The 12,411-nt window shown below is 44.4% G+C and overlaps 1 protein-coding gene across 2 annotated transcripts in view; it reads left to right on the top strand.

Moving 5' to 3' along the window:
* The first annotated feature begins 1,664 nt into the window (after positions 1-1,664).
* MARCHF6 (membrane associated ring-CH-type finger 6) overlaps positions 1,665-12,411 on the top strand; it is an 81,331-nt gene continuing 70,584 nt past the window's right edge. Inside the window, exon 1 of one of the 2 annotated variants that reach the window (XM_082725160.1) lies at positions 1,665-1,955. In XM_082725160.1, the coding sequence (XP_082581286.1) occupies positions 1,937-1,955 (19 nt within the window). In that variant the 5' untranslated portion in view covers positions 1,665-1,936. The remainder of the gene's footprint in view (positions 1,956-12,411) is intronic. The other variant, XM_082725158.1, reaches the window with a different exon arrangement.

The following is a 12,411-nucleotide window of genomic DNA, read 5'->3' as shown; positions in this document are numbered from 1 at the left end:
AATTGTGACTGTTTTATGTATCCTAAAAGGCTGTTGTGAGGACCAGTGCTTGGCACACAGCAGGACTCAACAAATGTTGGTTCCTTACTCTTATTTATTTATTTTTCCTTACTCTTATTTTTAACTTCCAAATGCTTAACGAAAAAACGCTGGGGCAATTCTCAATTCTACAAGTAATGTTTTTGAGCATCACTAAGTAAGACACTTAGAGATGAGAGGGAGCCCTCTACCCTACCACATACACACATTTCCCTCCAGTCCTACCTCAGCTCTGCTGTCCTGAGGTTCAGATACCTGCCCTGAAAAATTACCAGTACTTCTCAGCCTGTCTCACAGAATCGCTCCCCGCTGTGTATACAACATGAGACTGGGTTTGGTGTTCCTGAACTGTGCCCCTGGTCTGAGCTCAGGGAGAAGTGTTCCACCACAGGCCTTACAGGGGTGAGAGCTCATGTTGGGGTTGGGTGGAAGGGATGTGGGTTGGGGAATGAGCCTCCTTCAAATTCAGTTTCTCAGGAGAGAGTATCAGCATTTTTAAGAGCTTAAATGCGATCAATTCTTAAGTTCAGGCCTTGGAATCAGTGGGTCTCCATTATCGTGTCAAGAATTTACCTTCCTACGTTGGGTAACGAGTGAAATCAGTCAAATCAGTGACCTTAGTTTTCAAGGACTGCTCTGATTTTTGGACGACGTTTCATTATTTGTATTCTAAATCTCATTCTGATTTAGGAGGCCTGGAGGAGGGATCTTTCCAACTCCTTTAGCCACGCGGATGGAACAGGGATTGCTAGCATTCTGGAACCTATTTCCGCATATCATCTGCATATTGTTTAAAGTATTTGGGGGCGGAGTTTAGGTACATCTTTGCTTCTATTCAGGGCCTTTCTAAGCCGTATGTTCTAAGCAGAGCTTCATTTAAAGGAAGAGTGAAGCTACGGTGAGGAAAGGTGGACTCCTGACGGAGGCAGAGGCCAGCCTCTCCTAAGGCCGAAGCAGGTCAGCCCCGGCCAGGCAGGCGTCCAGAATTCAGTACACCAAATCCTGTTCGCCTCGGAACCGACTTCAAGCAGAGGTGGATGTTCCAATCTTCGGCCCAAGTGGTTTCCTGAAGTCCTTCCAACCAAGCGCGGAAGCCTCCCCGGGAGGCGTTTGGGCGACGTCGACGCGCGTCCTCTAGCATTTCAGGGCCGTTTCAGGACTTCTCGAAACCGGCACCAGAACTCCCCGGGTGCCAAACAGAAACGCGCCTTCCGGGGCCCACTCCAGGCACGCGGGACTTCAGCGTCTCGCGGCAGGAACAGGGGGCGCCGAGCCCGTCTTCTCGCCCAGAAAATCCCTAAGCCTCCCAGGGACCGGCCTCCGGCGTGCACGGCGACCGGGGCCCTCGCGGCGCTCGCGGCCAGGCGCCTGCTCACGCTGCTCTTCACCGCCCCCACCCCGCCCCCGGTGTGCGCCTCCTGTGTCGCGGTCCTCGGTGCCACCAGAGCTCGGCCCCCGCTCAGGTTTCCGCCCCGCCGCCCACCACAACACCGAGGTGGCCCGGAGCCGGGGGTTCGCAGCCCCACCCGCGCTCAGGGAGCTCAGCCCGCCCCGCTCGCCCCGCCCGCGCGCCCGCCAGCGGCGGAAGTGACGGCGCGCGTCGTTGGGGCGCTCCCGCCCCTTCCGCCCGGCGCCCCGCCCAGGCCCGTCGGCTCCGCTCTCCCCGCCCCTCCCCCTCCCCTCTCACGTCCGCTTTCTGTCAGCCCGTCTCCCTTTCCCTCTCCCCCTCTCTCCTTCCTTTCGCTTCCTCTCTCGCACCTGAGCACACGCACCTGCCCGGGCCCGGCTCCGCTCCCTCCTCCCTCCTCCCCCTCCCTCCCTCCCCGCCCCGGCCGGAAGGCTCGGGCCCCGGCCGCGGGAGCCTCGCGGCTGCGTCACCGCCGCCCCCCCAGACAAGATGGACACCGCCGAGGAAGGTAAGCGGCGGCGCCCGCGCCCTTGCACCGGCGCCTGGGTTCGGGCCAGGCCCGCGCCCCGGCCGCGGAGCTCGAGGCAGGCGGCGGCCCCCCACCCCCGATCCCCGGGCGGCGCGGCGATGGGGGGGGGCCCTCGCCTCGGGGCGGGGGCGCGCGGTGACAGCGGCGGGGCCGGCGCCTGAGGCCGTTTGCCCGCCGCGCTGGGCGCGAGGAGCGGCGGGCCGACGGGCCGCAGCGGGGAGCGAAAGGTGACCCCTCGGCGCCCCCCGCCGTTTCCCGCCGGTGCGCTCGGAGGGCGGGGATCCGCCGGGGTCTGGGGCTTCGGGCCGTGGGGATCGGGGCCGGCCTGGCCTCCGCGCCCCCTCTGTCCCCCCCCCCCCAGTCCCCGGGGGACACGCTGTGGTCACTGCTCGAAGTATGGGGGCGTCTTCCACGCCCTTCCCCCACCCGGTTTTGTCTCTCTTACTGTCGTTTCGCCTATTGCTGCCGTGCAGGCCCTACCCCCGACAACAAAACTTCTTTGTTGACTCTGAAACTTCGCGAAAAACGCCCCGCCAGGTGACGGCTGAATGCAGGGGACTCAGCCCCGCCGAAGAACCTCGCTCTCGGCGTCGCTGCTCCCAAATAACTTGCTCCCTAGACGGGGAAGAGTGAGGTCCAACGGGGTTATTAGGAGGAGGGAGGTTGCCGAGGATTCTTTTGTTTTGGTCGTTGATCTGCGTCGAGTCCCCGACACCCGTCAGCCGGGTTTTCTGTGCTTTGTTGTGCGAGCGCGTGTGTTTCGGAACTGGCTGAGCCTCGTCCTCCGAGTGCGTCGGTGCAAACATCTGTTGAGTGTTTAAATGCGTTTGCGCGTCCACGGAAGGCGGGCTGGTCGAGCGCTCTTATCTTTGTAGAATCTGTCAAGTCATTTCGTGAGTCTGTGCACGAAATTAGTAAATTATCCCGTTTCTTGCTGGCTTGGTTATCCGTGAAGAGACATTTATGCATCGGGTGTACTGATGTGGGGGTATGTCTCAGTCTTCATGGATTTTGATTCGGGTGGTTTTAGATGAAAATCGTCGAATACTGCCGTGGTGTGCAATAGTGAGTAATACAGGCTTGATATGGTCTGTGTATGTAATGGATTCGCAGACCTCAGTGTCTTGTTTTTTAACGAAGTCTGCCCTCAGTAAGAACTTCAGCTGTAAGGACGTGTGTGCGCGACGGTTTTCAGAGCACACTCACACGCGTTTACGCTTGCTCTTGCAGAGCAGCCCCAGCCGGTGGGGAGGTGGTCATATCTTTTACAGATGTGGAAACTCAGGCTTAGTTATTTTAACAGCTTGTTCAGGTGTCACACGCTAGTAAGAGATTTGAACCTAGATATTCTGATTATAAACAGAGTTTTCCTCTCATTGTGCTTGAGTTGTGTTTATTGTACACAGTGAGTGAAAGCTAGTCGCTGCAGGAGGCTCCCTTGGTAAAAATAGTAAAGTGAAACTGCTGAGGGGTTAGGAATTACTTTGTTTTTGACAGATGGTCCGTGTGTAGATTTCTATCTGCATAGATTTCGGGTCATTTTGGATTCACATTTTAATGACTCAGTCTAGTAAGGCAAGTATTTATTTATCACAATGTGTGTTCAGGCGTATTCCATTAAATTCTGTTTGAGCCTGAGTACTCATAGTACTTGCATACACACTTATGGTGCTGTAGTTCGTGGAAACTCAGGAACTGCAGAATCTCAGAGTTTATATGGACTCATAAAAAAAAGATTTTCAATGTACTTCTAATGCTTAAACATTTTTTTCCTTGTAAAATTATAAGCAGGGTAAGATACAGATGATTTTTCTTTAGTGGCTTGAACCCCGTTTCCTATTGAAATAACTATGAGCACGTGTGTATGGCATTTATTTAGCTAAACACTTTATACACATCTTACTCAGTTCTCTCAACATTTTAAGGTAGGCAGTATCCACTCTTTATGGAGAGGAGATGGTGGGTTGGTATTATTAGTGACTTGCCTAACTTACAGGGAACAAGGTCAAAGGTAAGATTTAGACTTGGGTCTGTCAGACCCTGTTGTTAAAATAAAATAACTTATTTTTGTTGCTCCCTTTATAAGATGAATCATTTACAAATTTTGACAGAACCTTTTTTTTTTGGCATTTGTTTCATGAAACTATTAGTCATGAAATGAAAGTGAATTTTAATACTTCTCGTGCCCACTTTTGCTAAATTCCAAATCAGAAGACTTCTGAAATTTTCAAAATTAAATTTAAACTTAACTTGAAAAACATTATAGAGGATTTCATGATAAAGTGTAGAACAGCTTGGAAACAACTGCTCTGTTTGCTGAATTGGTTATTGCAGATTATTATTTTTTTTTCTTAAGGATTTTATTTATTTATTTGACAGATCACAAGTAGGCAGAGAGGCAGGCAGAGAGAGAGAGAGAGGAGGAAGCAGGTCCCCACTGAGCAGAGTGCTGGATGCGGGACTCGATCCCAGGACCCTGGGATGACCTGAGCCAAAGGCAGAGGCTTTAGCCCACTCACCCACCCAGGCACCCCTGCAGATTATTTCTTAAATTGAAAAAATACAGTTGGGTTTTTTTATGTGATTTCAAAAGAAGCAGGCTTTTTTTTTTGGGTAGGAGACAGTAAAAATGGAAGAAAATTATAAAAATATGTATAGAAAATTAAATTTAAAAATTTTTACCTATTAAAAACGCTGATAATATTTATTTTCTTATTTTTAAAATATGCTAATCTGAGCCAAAAGACTAAGAATGTTATTAAAATACCAACCATACAAGTAGAGTGTAACTCTTCCCACTCTTAAAAATAGCATCTTGCTTTTCTCTAGAGGACTATATATGATATTATAATGCTGAGAATGTTTTGTATTTGTAGTAAACAATATTGAAATCAGTTAGAAAATTATTTGCCAGGTGGATTTTGGCCCTTCGTATTAAGTGTTTGTTAGATTTTAAAGGTGGTTGGTGTGTTAAATTTTATTTTTGTAAAATCAACAGGTTTATAATCCATTCTCATTACACAGGATACATGAATCATTCATGTTGTTTGTATGTAGTTTGTATGGGTGTAGATAGTTTATATAAACAGCTGTCATCAAATCTTTAAACTTCAGAGGATACCTTAGATATGCAGCTTCCTCATTTTATGGATTAGGAGTCTGATCCTGCAATGCGTTGAGATTTTTCAGTTTCAGGGAAAAAAATATGTCTTTTGCTCAAGGATATTCATTTTTTAGAAGGAAAGCACCACACTGTTGGAATAGATGTTGGAAGCAAGTGTTGGTGTATGAAACCCTCATGAAGATATTAAATACATTTTGCATAGTAGAGTGTTCTCATTTCAGTCCAGTGATAGAGACCTGACTTTTTAAAAAAAATTTGCTAAATTACTCCTTACTGTAGCAAAATGTAATACAAAATCTCATCAGTAATTTTTTTATGGGGTACCAGAACACTTCTTCTTTATGCTTTATGAGACTCCCTGGGGAGGTATGGGGTTGAAGTGCCATGCAGTTGATCAGGTTCTGTATTTGCCATGGCAGAACCTGAGGTGGCATAGATTCGGAAGAGATGAGTTAAAGGGATGGGAAGTTGCCATAACCAGACAGCTAGTTATCATCTTTCTAGAACCACGTGGTCTTGCATGTCTGCTTTCAGACATGTCTGCTTCATTGTTCTCACCACGGATCACCTTTCACTGCTTTGGCATGCTTATGACCACCAAGCAGACATGCACTTATTTGACAAACGCTTATTGAGCACCTGTTACAGGCCAGGCACTATTTTATGCTTTTGGGCTAGGCAGGGAACAGAATAGACAAAATCCCTTATTTCGTTGAGTTCACATTCTTTTTTTTTTTTTTTTTTGTCTTTTGTCTTTTTGAATTTACATTCTTTTGGCTTGGTAGGGGAGAAAGAGAAGACAAAAAAAATTATATAGTATAACTGGAAGGTTATAAATGCTGTGGAGAACAGTAAATCTGTAGGGATTAGGAGTGCCAGGATAGGAGGATGGTGCCGCAGTTTTAAATAAGACAGTAAAGGAAGGCCTCACCGAGAAGGAGCAAAGTAAGAGAGGGAATTAGACATACTCTGTGGGCAGAGCATTTTAGGTAGAGGCAATAGCCAGTGTGAAATCTTTAAGATGGGAATATGCCGGGAATGTTTAAGTAATAACCAGGAGACCAGTGGGAATGGAGTGAGTTAGTTGGGTAAAGAGTAAGTAAAATATGAGGTCAGAGAGATCATGGGGCCAGGGGGAGTGTTGAAGGGGAGCAAGTATCTTTCTTATCTTATAAGACTTCTCTTCACTTCTACTTTTCTGAGGTAGGGTTTTGAGCAGAGGTGAGGCATTAATTGTCTTGCCATTCTGTTACTGGCTGTTTCCTTGAATATATCTCTTTCCTGACCTGCTTAATCTTAAATCCAAATTTCTGGTAGCTAGAATCTGATTGGCTCATGTTGGGTCAGGTGCCTGCCCATGATCCAGGTAGCTGGGTGGTGGTGGGGAAGATAGTGGAAGTGGAAGAATAAAAATCATGTCAAAAGGCACAAACTAACAGTTATAAGGCCTGGAGATAATAGTATACAGCATGGTAACTATAGTTAATACTATCTTATATATTTGAAAGTTACTAAGAGAATAGATCTTAAAAGTTCTTACCACAAGAAAAAATTGCATGTGTGATATATTTAACTAGACTCATTGTGGTGATCATTTCACGATATATACATATGTTGAATCTGTGTTATACACTTGAAACTAATGTCATATGTCAGTTACATCTCAATAAAAAGAAAATGAATAAAAGTCATGAATGGCTACCTCCATTCTTGGTCAGGGCAGACATCCCAAAAGGTGTCTCTTCCAGTGTTGAACTAAATACCTTTTAGGCTGGAATGCTATGTATGAGTGATTAATGTGGGGCTTCCTGGGTATTATCTTCCAGACCAGGCTTATTTTTGTTGGGTTTTACCTCTCTCCTGTACGGAAATGAAGATCACTTATTTTTAGTGCAATACAGGTAAAATGGAAAGAGTTCTTAAAAAGAGAACAGGAAGTAAAATCGCAAGGGAAAACTTACTAATTCAGATTATATTTTAGAATGCTTTCACACTGGGCAAGGCAAGATATATTACAGGAGTTTTAAGTTCAGGCAATGGAAATGGAAAGAACGAGAAAGAAACAACATCAGGTTAGAATTAATAGAATATAGTGATTGATGAGATGATAAAGGGGGGGAGGATTTGAAAATGATTTCTGCTGCAGTTTCGTTAGCTCTGAATGGGAAGAGAAATTCGGTTTTGGATATTGTATTTGTAATGGGTGCCATAACAAAGTAGCATAGACTAGGTGGCTTCCACAATAGAAAGTTACTTTCTCACAGTTCTTGAGACCAGAAGTTTGAGAACAAGATGTCTACAGGGCTGGTTTCTTCTGAGGCCTCTCTCATGGGGTTGCAGATTTTTGTCTTCCTGTGTCTCTATGTGATTTTCTCTGCACGTCTGTGTCTTAATCTCTTTATACAAAGGCACCTCATGTTGAATTAGGGCCCACCCTAATGACTTTATCTTTAACTTAATTATGTCTTTAAAGATCTTGTCTACAAATACAGTCATTCTGAGGTTCTTGGGATTAAGACATCAATGTATGAGTTTTGGTGGGGTGTTTGGGTGGCTTAGTCAGTTAAGAGTCTGCCTCTGGCTCAGGTCATGATCCCAGGGTCTCAGGGATCCTGGGATTGAGCCTGGGGTCATTGGGCTCCCTGCTTAGCTATGTGTCTGCTTTTGCCTCTCCCTTTGCTCCTTCCCCCCACTTAAGCTTGAGTGCTTTCTTTCTGTAATAAGTTAAAAAAAAACCCATACATATACACACACATATATTGGTATATACGTGAATTTTGGTGGAGCTGGTGGAAACAACACAATTCAGTACATAAGAGACATGGTGAGTTTTTGAAGGCTTGGAAGACATTGAAACATTTTCTGTACACTCATTTCTTGGAACAATTTCATTATAGTCTTACTTTTCTCTCTCTTCTCTACCCCACTTGAGTATTCTTTAATGCTAGGTTAGTGAGGTGTAATTTACATGCAATCAGATTTAGCATTTTCACTGTAAAGTTCCATTATAGCACTTTGAGATAAAAGATTTGGAGATTCCTTGCTTTTTTTTTCTTCTCCATTTATCAGATATTGAATACTTGCTCTGTACTTAGGCCTTGTGTCAACTGTGTTTCTTGCGTGAATTTCATTTCCCCCATTCCTAGCCATTTCAGAGTTCCTTAGAGGCACTTTTTTTTTGTTTTTTTTTGTTTTTTAAGATTTTATTTATTCATTTGACAGACAGAGATCACAAGTAGGCAGAGAGAGAGGAGGAAGCAGACTCCCCACCGAGCAGAGAGCCCCATGCAGGGCTCGCTCAACCCTGGGACCCTGGGACCTGGACCCGAGAAGGCAGAGAGGCTTTAACCCACTGAGCCACCCACACACCCGCTTAGAGGCACTTCTATTAAATGGATCAGTTTGAAGACCATTGCTTTTGGGATTCCTTTATACTTTTAAATACTCAAGACCCATAGGACTTTTGTTTATGTGGAGGATATCTTTTTAGTATATTAGAAATGAAAACGGAACTTTAAAAAAATTTTTAAATTTTATTTATTTTTAAAATATTTTGTTCATCTATTTGACAGAGAGAGATCACAAGTAGGCGGGGGGGGGGGGAGCAGGCTCCCTGCTGAGCAGAGAGCACAGTGCGGGGCTCAATCCCAGGACCCTGAGATCATGACCTGAGCTGAAGGCAGAGGCTTAACCCACTGAGCCACCGAGGTGCCCCAGAACTTTTTTTTTTTTTTTTTTAGATTTTATTTACTCATGAGAGAAAGAGAGAGAGAGAGAGAGATGCAGCAGAGCAGGGAGCATGATGTAGGACTTGATGCCAGGACCGTGGGATCATGACCTGAGCTGAAAGCAGACGCTTAACCGACTGAGCCACCCAGGCACCCAAAAAGAACTTTAAATGCAATACATGTTAAGAAAAATAACTTTATGATAAACGTATTTTCCAAGATGAAAACTTTAGGGAGAAAAGTAGCATTGTTTCAGTTTTTTGCAAATCTTTATGTCTGACTTGTTAGAAGACAGTTGGATTCCCATCTCTGCCCCTGTAGTTACTCTTGTGATATGTTTTGGTTAAAATGTATGAAGAAGATTGGGCTTGTTAACACAGATAATTTGAAAATGGGAGTTGTATTTTTAGGTAATTTTTAAAAAACGATTTTATTTATTTATTGGACAGAGAGATCACAAGTAGGCAGAGAGGCAGGCAGAGAGAGAGAGAGAGAGAGGGAGGGAGGGAGGAGGAAGCAGGCCCCCTGCTGAGCAGAGAGCCCGATATGGGACTCGATCCTGGGACCCTGAGATCATGACCTGAGTTGAAGGCAGAGGCTTAACCCACTGAGCCACCTAGGCGCCCCTTTAGGTAATTTTTTATGTACTCTGATACTATGCCAAAATTTGACAAGTGGTCGTTTATTTTTTTTTTTTCTTCTTCTTTTTTTAATTTAAAGTGGTTATTTTCGTTAAGTGCTATTAATCTGAAAGCATACACATCACCTTTTAAAAATTAAATCAACTGGGGGCCTGGGTGGCTCAGTGGGTTAAAATCTTCTGCCCTCGGCTTGGGTCATGATCTCTGGGTCCTGGAATTGAGCCCAGCATGGGGCTCTCTGCTCAGCAGGAAGCCTGCTTCCCCCTCTCTCTCTGCCTGCCTCTCTGCCTACTTGTGATCTGTCAAATAAATAAATAAAATCTTAAAAAAAAATTAAATCAACTTAAATTAAAATTCATTGGTTTGATGGGTCAGAATAGTCCAGAAATAGACTCATATATATGTGGACAATTGATTTTTGACTAAAATACAAAAGCAGTTCCGTGGAGAAAGCATAGTTTTTCAGCAAATGGTGCTGGGATAATTAGCTGATCGTAGACAAAAAATTAACTTTGAGGCATACCTTTCACCATATACCAAAATTAACTCAGAGATGTTAGACCTAAATGAAAAACCTAACTGTGAAACTTTTAGAAGAAAATACAGGAGAAAACCTTTGTGATTTTGGGTTAGGCTAAGATTTCTTAGATAAAACATTAAACGCATGATCTGTAAAAGAAGAAATTGATAAATTGGATGGCATCAAAATTCACAAGTTCTGCTCTTTTTTTTTTTTTTTTTTTAAAGATTTTATTTATTTATTTATTTGTCAGAGAGAGAGAGAGGGAGAGAGAGCGAGCACAGGCAGACAGAATGGCAGGCAGAGGCAGAGGGAGAAGCAGGCTCCCCGCCGAGCAAGGAGCCCGATGTGGGACTCGATCCCAGGAGGCTGGGATCATGACCCGAGCTGAAGGCAGCTGCTTAACCAACTGAGCCACCCAGGCGTCCCACAAGTTCTGCTCTTTGAAAGATACTGTTAGTAGAATGAAGACAGGCCACAGAATATGTTTGCAAAATGTCTATCTGATACTGGACTATATAAAAAATTTTCAAAACTTAAAAAGAAAATGAATGACACAGTTTAAGAGAGGCCCAAAGATTTGGACATCACACCAGAGAATATATACATATGGTTTGTAAGCGTATGAAAAGATGCTAAGCACCACCGGTGGTTAGTTACATGCAAATTAAAGCCATAGTGAAATGATTCACACCCACTAGGATGACTATAATCAAAAAGAACCTACAGAGGAGAGGGAGAGAGAGAAGCAGACACCTTGCTGAACAGGGAACCCTGTGTGGGGCTCGATCCCAGGATCCCGAAATCATGACTTGAGCCACCGAGGCGCTCCCTCGGTGGAGCTGTTTTTAAAAATACATTGGTTTGTTTTTCAGTCATGCGTGGTTTTGTAACATCATGTGTGGTTTTGTAACATCATGTGTTGGTCTTTTAGTAGATAATCAGTCATTGAGTTATGCAGGTCTTCGAAATGTTGATAGGTTTTATGTGTATTATAAAAGCTTACATTCCTTAACATCACTACCTGTCTCATCGAAAAGCCTTTTAGCAGTTGGGGAAGCGGTCATGCTCATTGTGGTGGATACAAGTTTTCTAAAATCCTAATTTTTGCTTGAAACTTTGATTTTTATTATTGGCAGCAAATATTGTCAGTTTTCCTTGGCTCCTAGGCTCACTTCATTCTTTTGTGATAAAATGTCTGTGGAATACTCAGATTTGTCTGAATAACTTGGTTTTGTTTTTCTTTTCAGTTTTTTTTTTTTAGCCATGGTAAAAATGATGTTTCAAAAACAAACATGTTTCTTGGGAGGAAAAAATAGTTCAATTGGTAACTCCAAAGAATTGTACAAAGTACTTTTTTTTGAGGCAAACATTGGTGTTGAGCTCAAGTTGAGGAGTGATCCCACACTCCCTGTATTTTCCAGTTCAAAACTTTTAGTTGGTTCTTTAAGTATTTTTTTTTTTTGCAGTCTTGATCTAGTGAAGAGACAGATGACACCCAGTAAGTTAAGCAGAGGAAGTTGAATTACTAAGCTATGGGAAGAAGGTAGCTAAAGAGATGTAAACAATACAGTAAAGGGTACCTGGGCAAGAAGGGAAGTATCCAAGTAGAGACAGACTCGGAAGAGGTAGGGCCACTCCTTACAGTTATGGTTTAGACACCAGTGGAGGAGTGTGGAGTTGTCCAGAGCTAGTCTGGGCTAGCAGGAGGCAACCCTTCAGGGTGCAGGAGAGTCAGAGGTGGTGGATGGGCATGTGGGAGGAGTTGGATACCACTGTTAGGTACAAGACCTGGTGTGTCTTATATTCTTGGTGTCTTGGATTCTTACCAGTAGGGTTGTGAAAGGTGGTCATTACAACAAACCTACTGACAGTGCAGCAGGAGCCAGAAAATCACTTCCTCCTGTGTTGTCCCTCCAGTATCTTCTAGTGACAATTTTTTTAAAAAGATTTATTTATTTATTTGACAGAGAGATAAAGAGAGCACAAGTAGGCAGAGTGGCAGGCAGAGGGAGAGGGAGAAGCAGGCTCTCCACTGAGCAGGGATCCTGATGCGGGGCTCCATCCCGGGATCCTGGGATCATGACCTGAGCCGAAGGCAACCACTTAACCAACTGAGCCACCCAGGTGCCCCACAAATTTGCTTAAAAAAAAAAATGTTTTGAGTTCAGTACCTGATGAGGTACTGAAAGAGAGATTTGGAACTGAGGTGAAATAAGCTGATACCTGGCACACTGTTCCTGTAATTGTTGGGAGCCACTGCCTGTGCTGCAGAACTCGGGGATGCCCACTGCTCCTGGCCAAATCACCACAAGAGGTGCCTGGCTGGCTCATTTGGAAGAGCATGCGATTCTTGATCTCAGGTATGTGAGTTCAAGCCCCACATCAGGTGTAGAAATTACTAAATAAATAAAACTTGAAA

Source organism: Mustela nivalis (assembly GCF_964662115.1).
Source record: "Mustela nivalis genome assembly, chromosome: 3".
Taxonomy (NCBI): Eukaryota; Metazoa; Chordata; class Mammalia; order Carnivora; family Mustelidae; genus Mustela; species Mustela nivalis.
The sequence above is the reverse complement of the archived record's forward strand: the minus strand, read 5'-3'. Positions and strand labels throughout refer to the sequence as shown.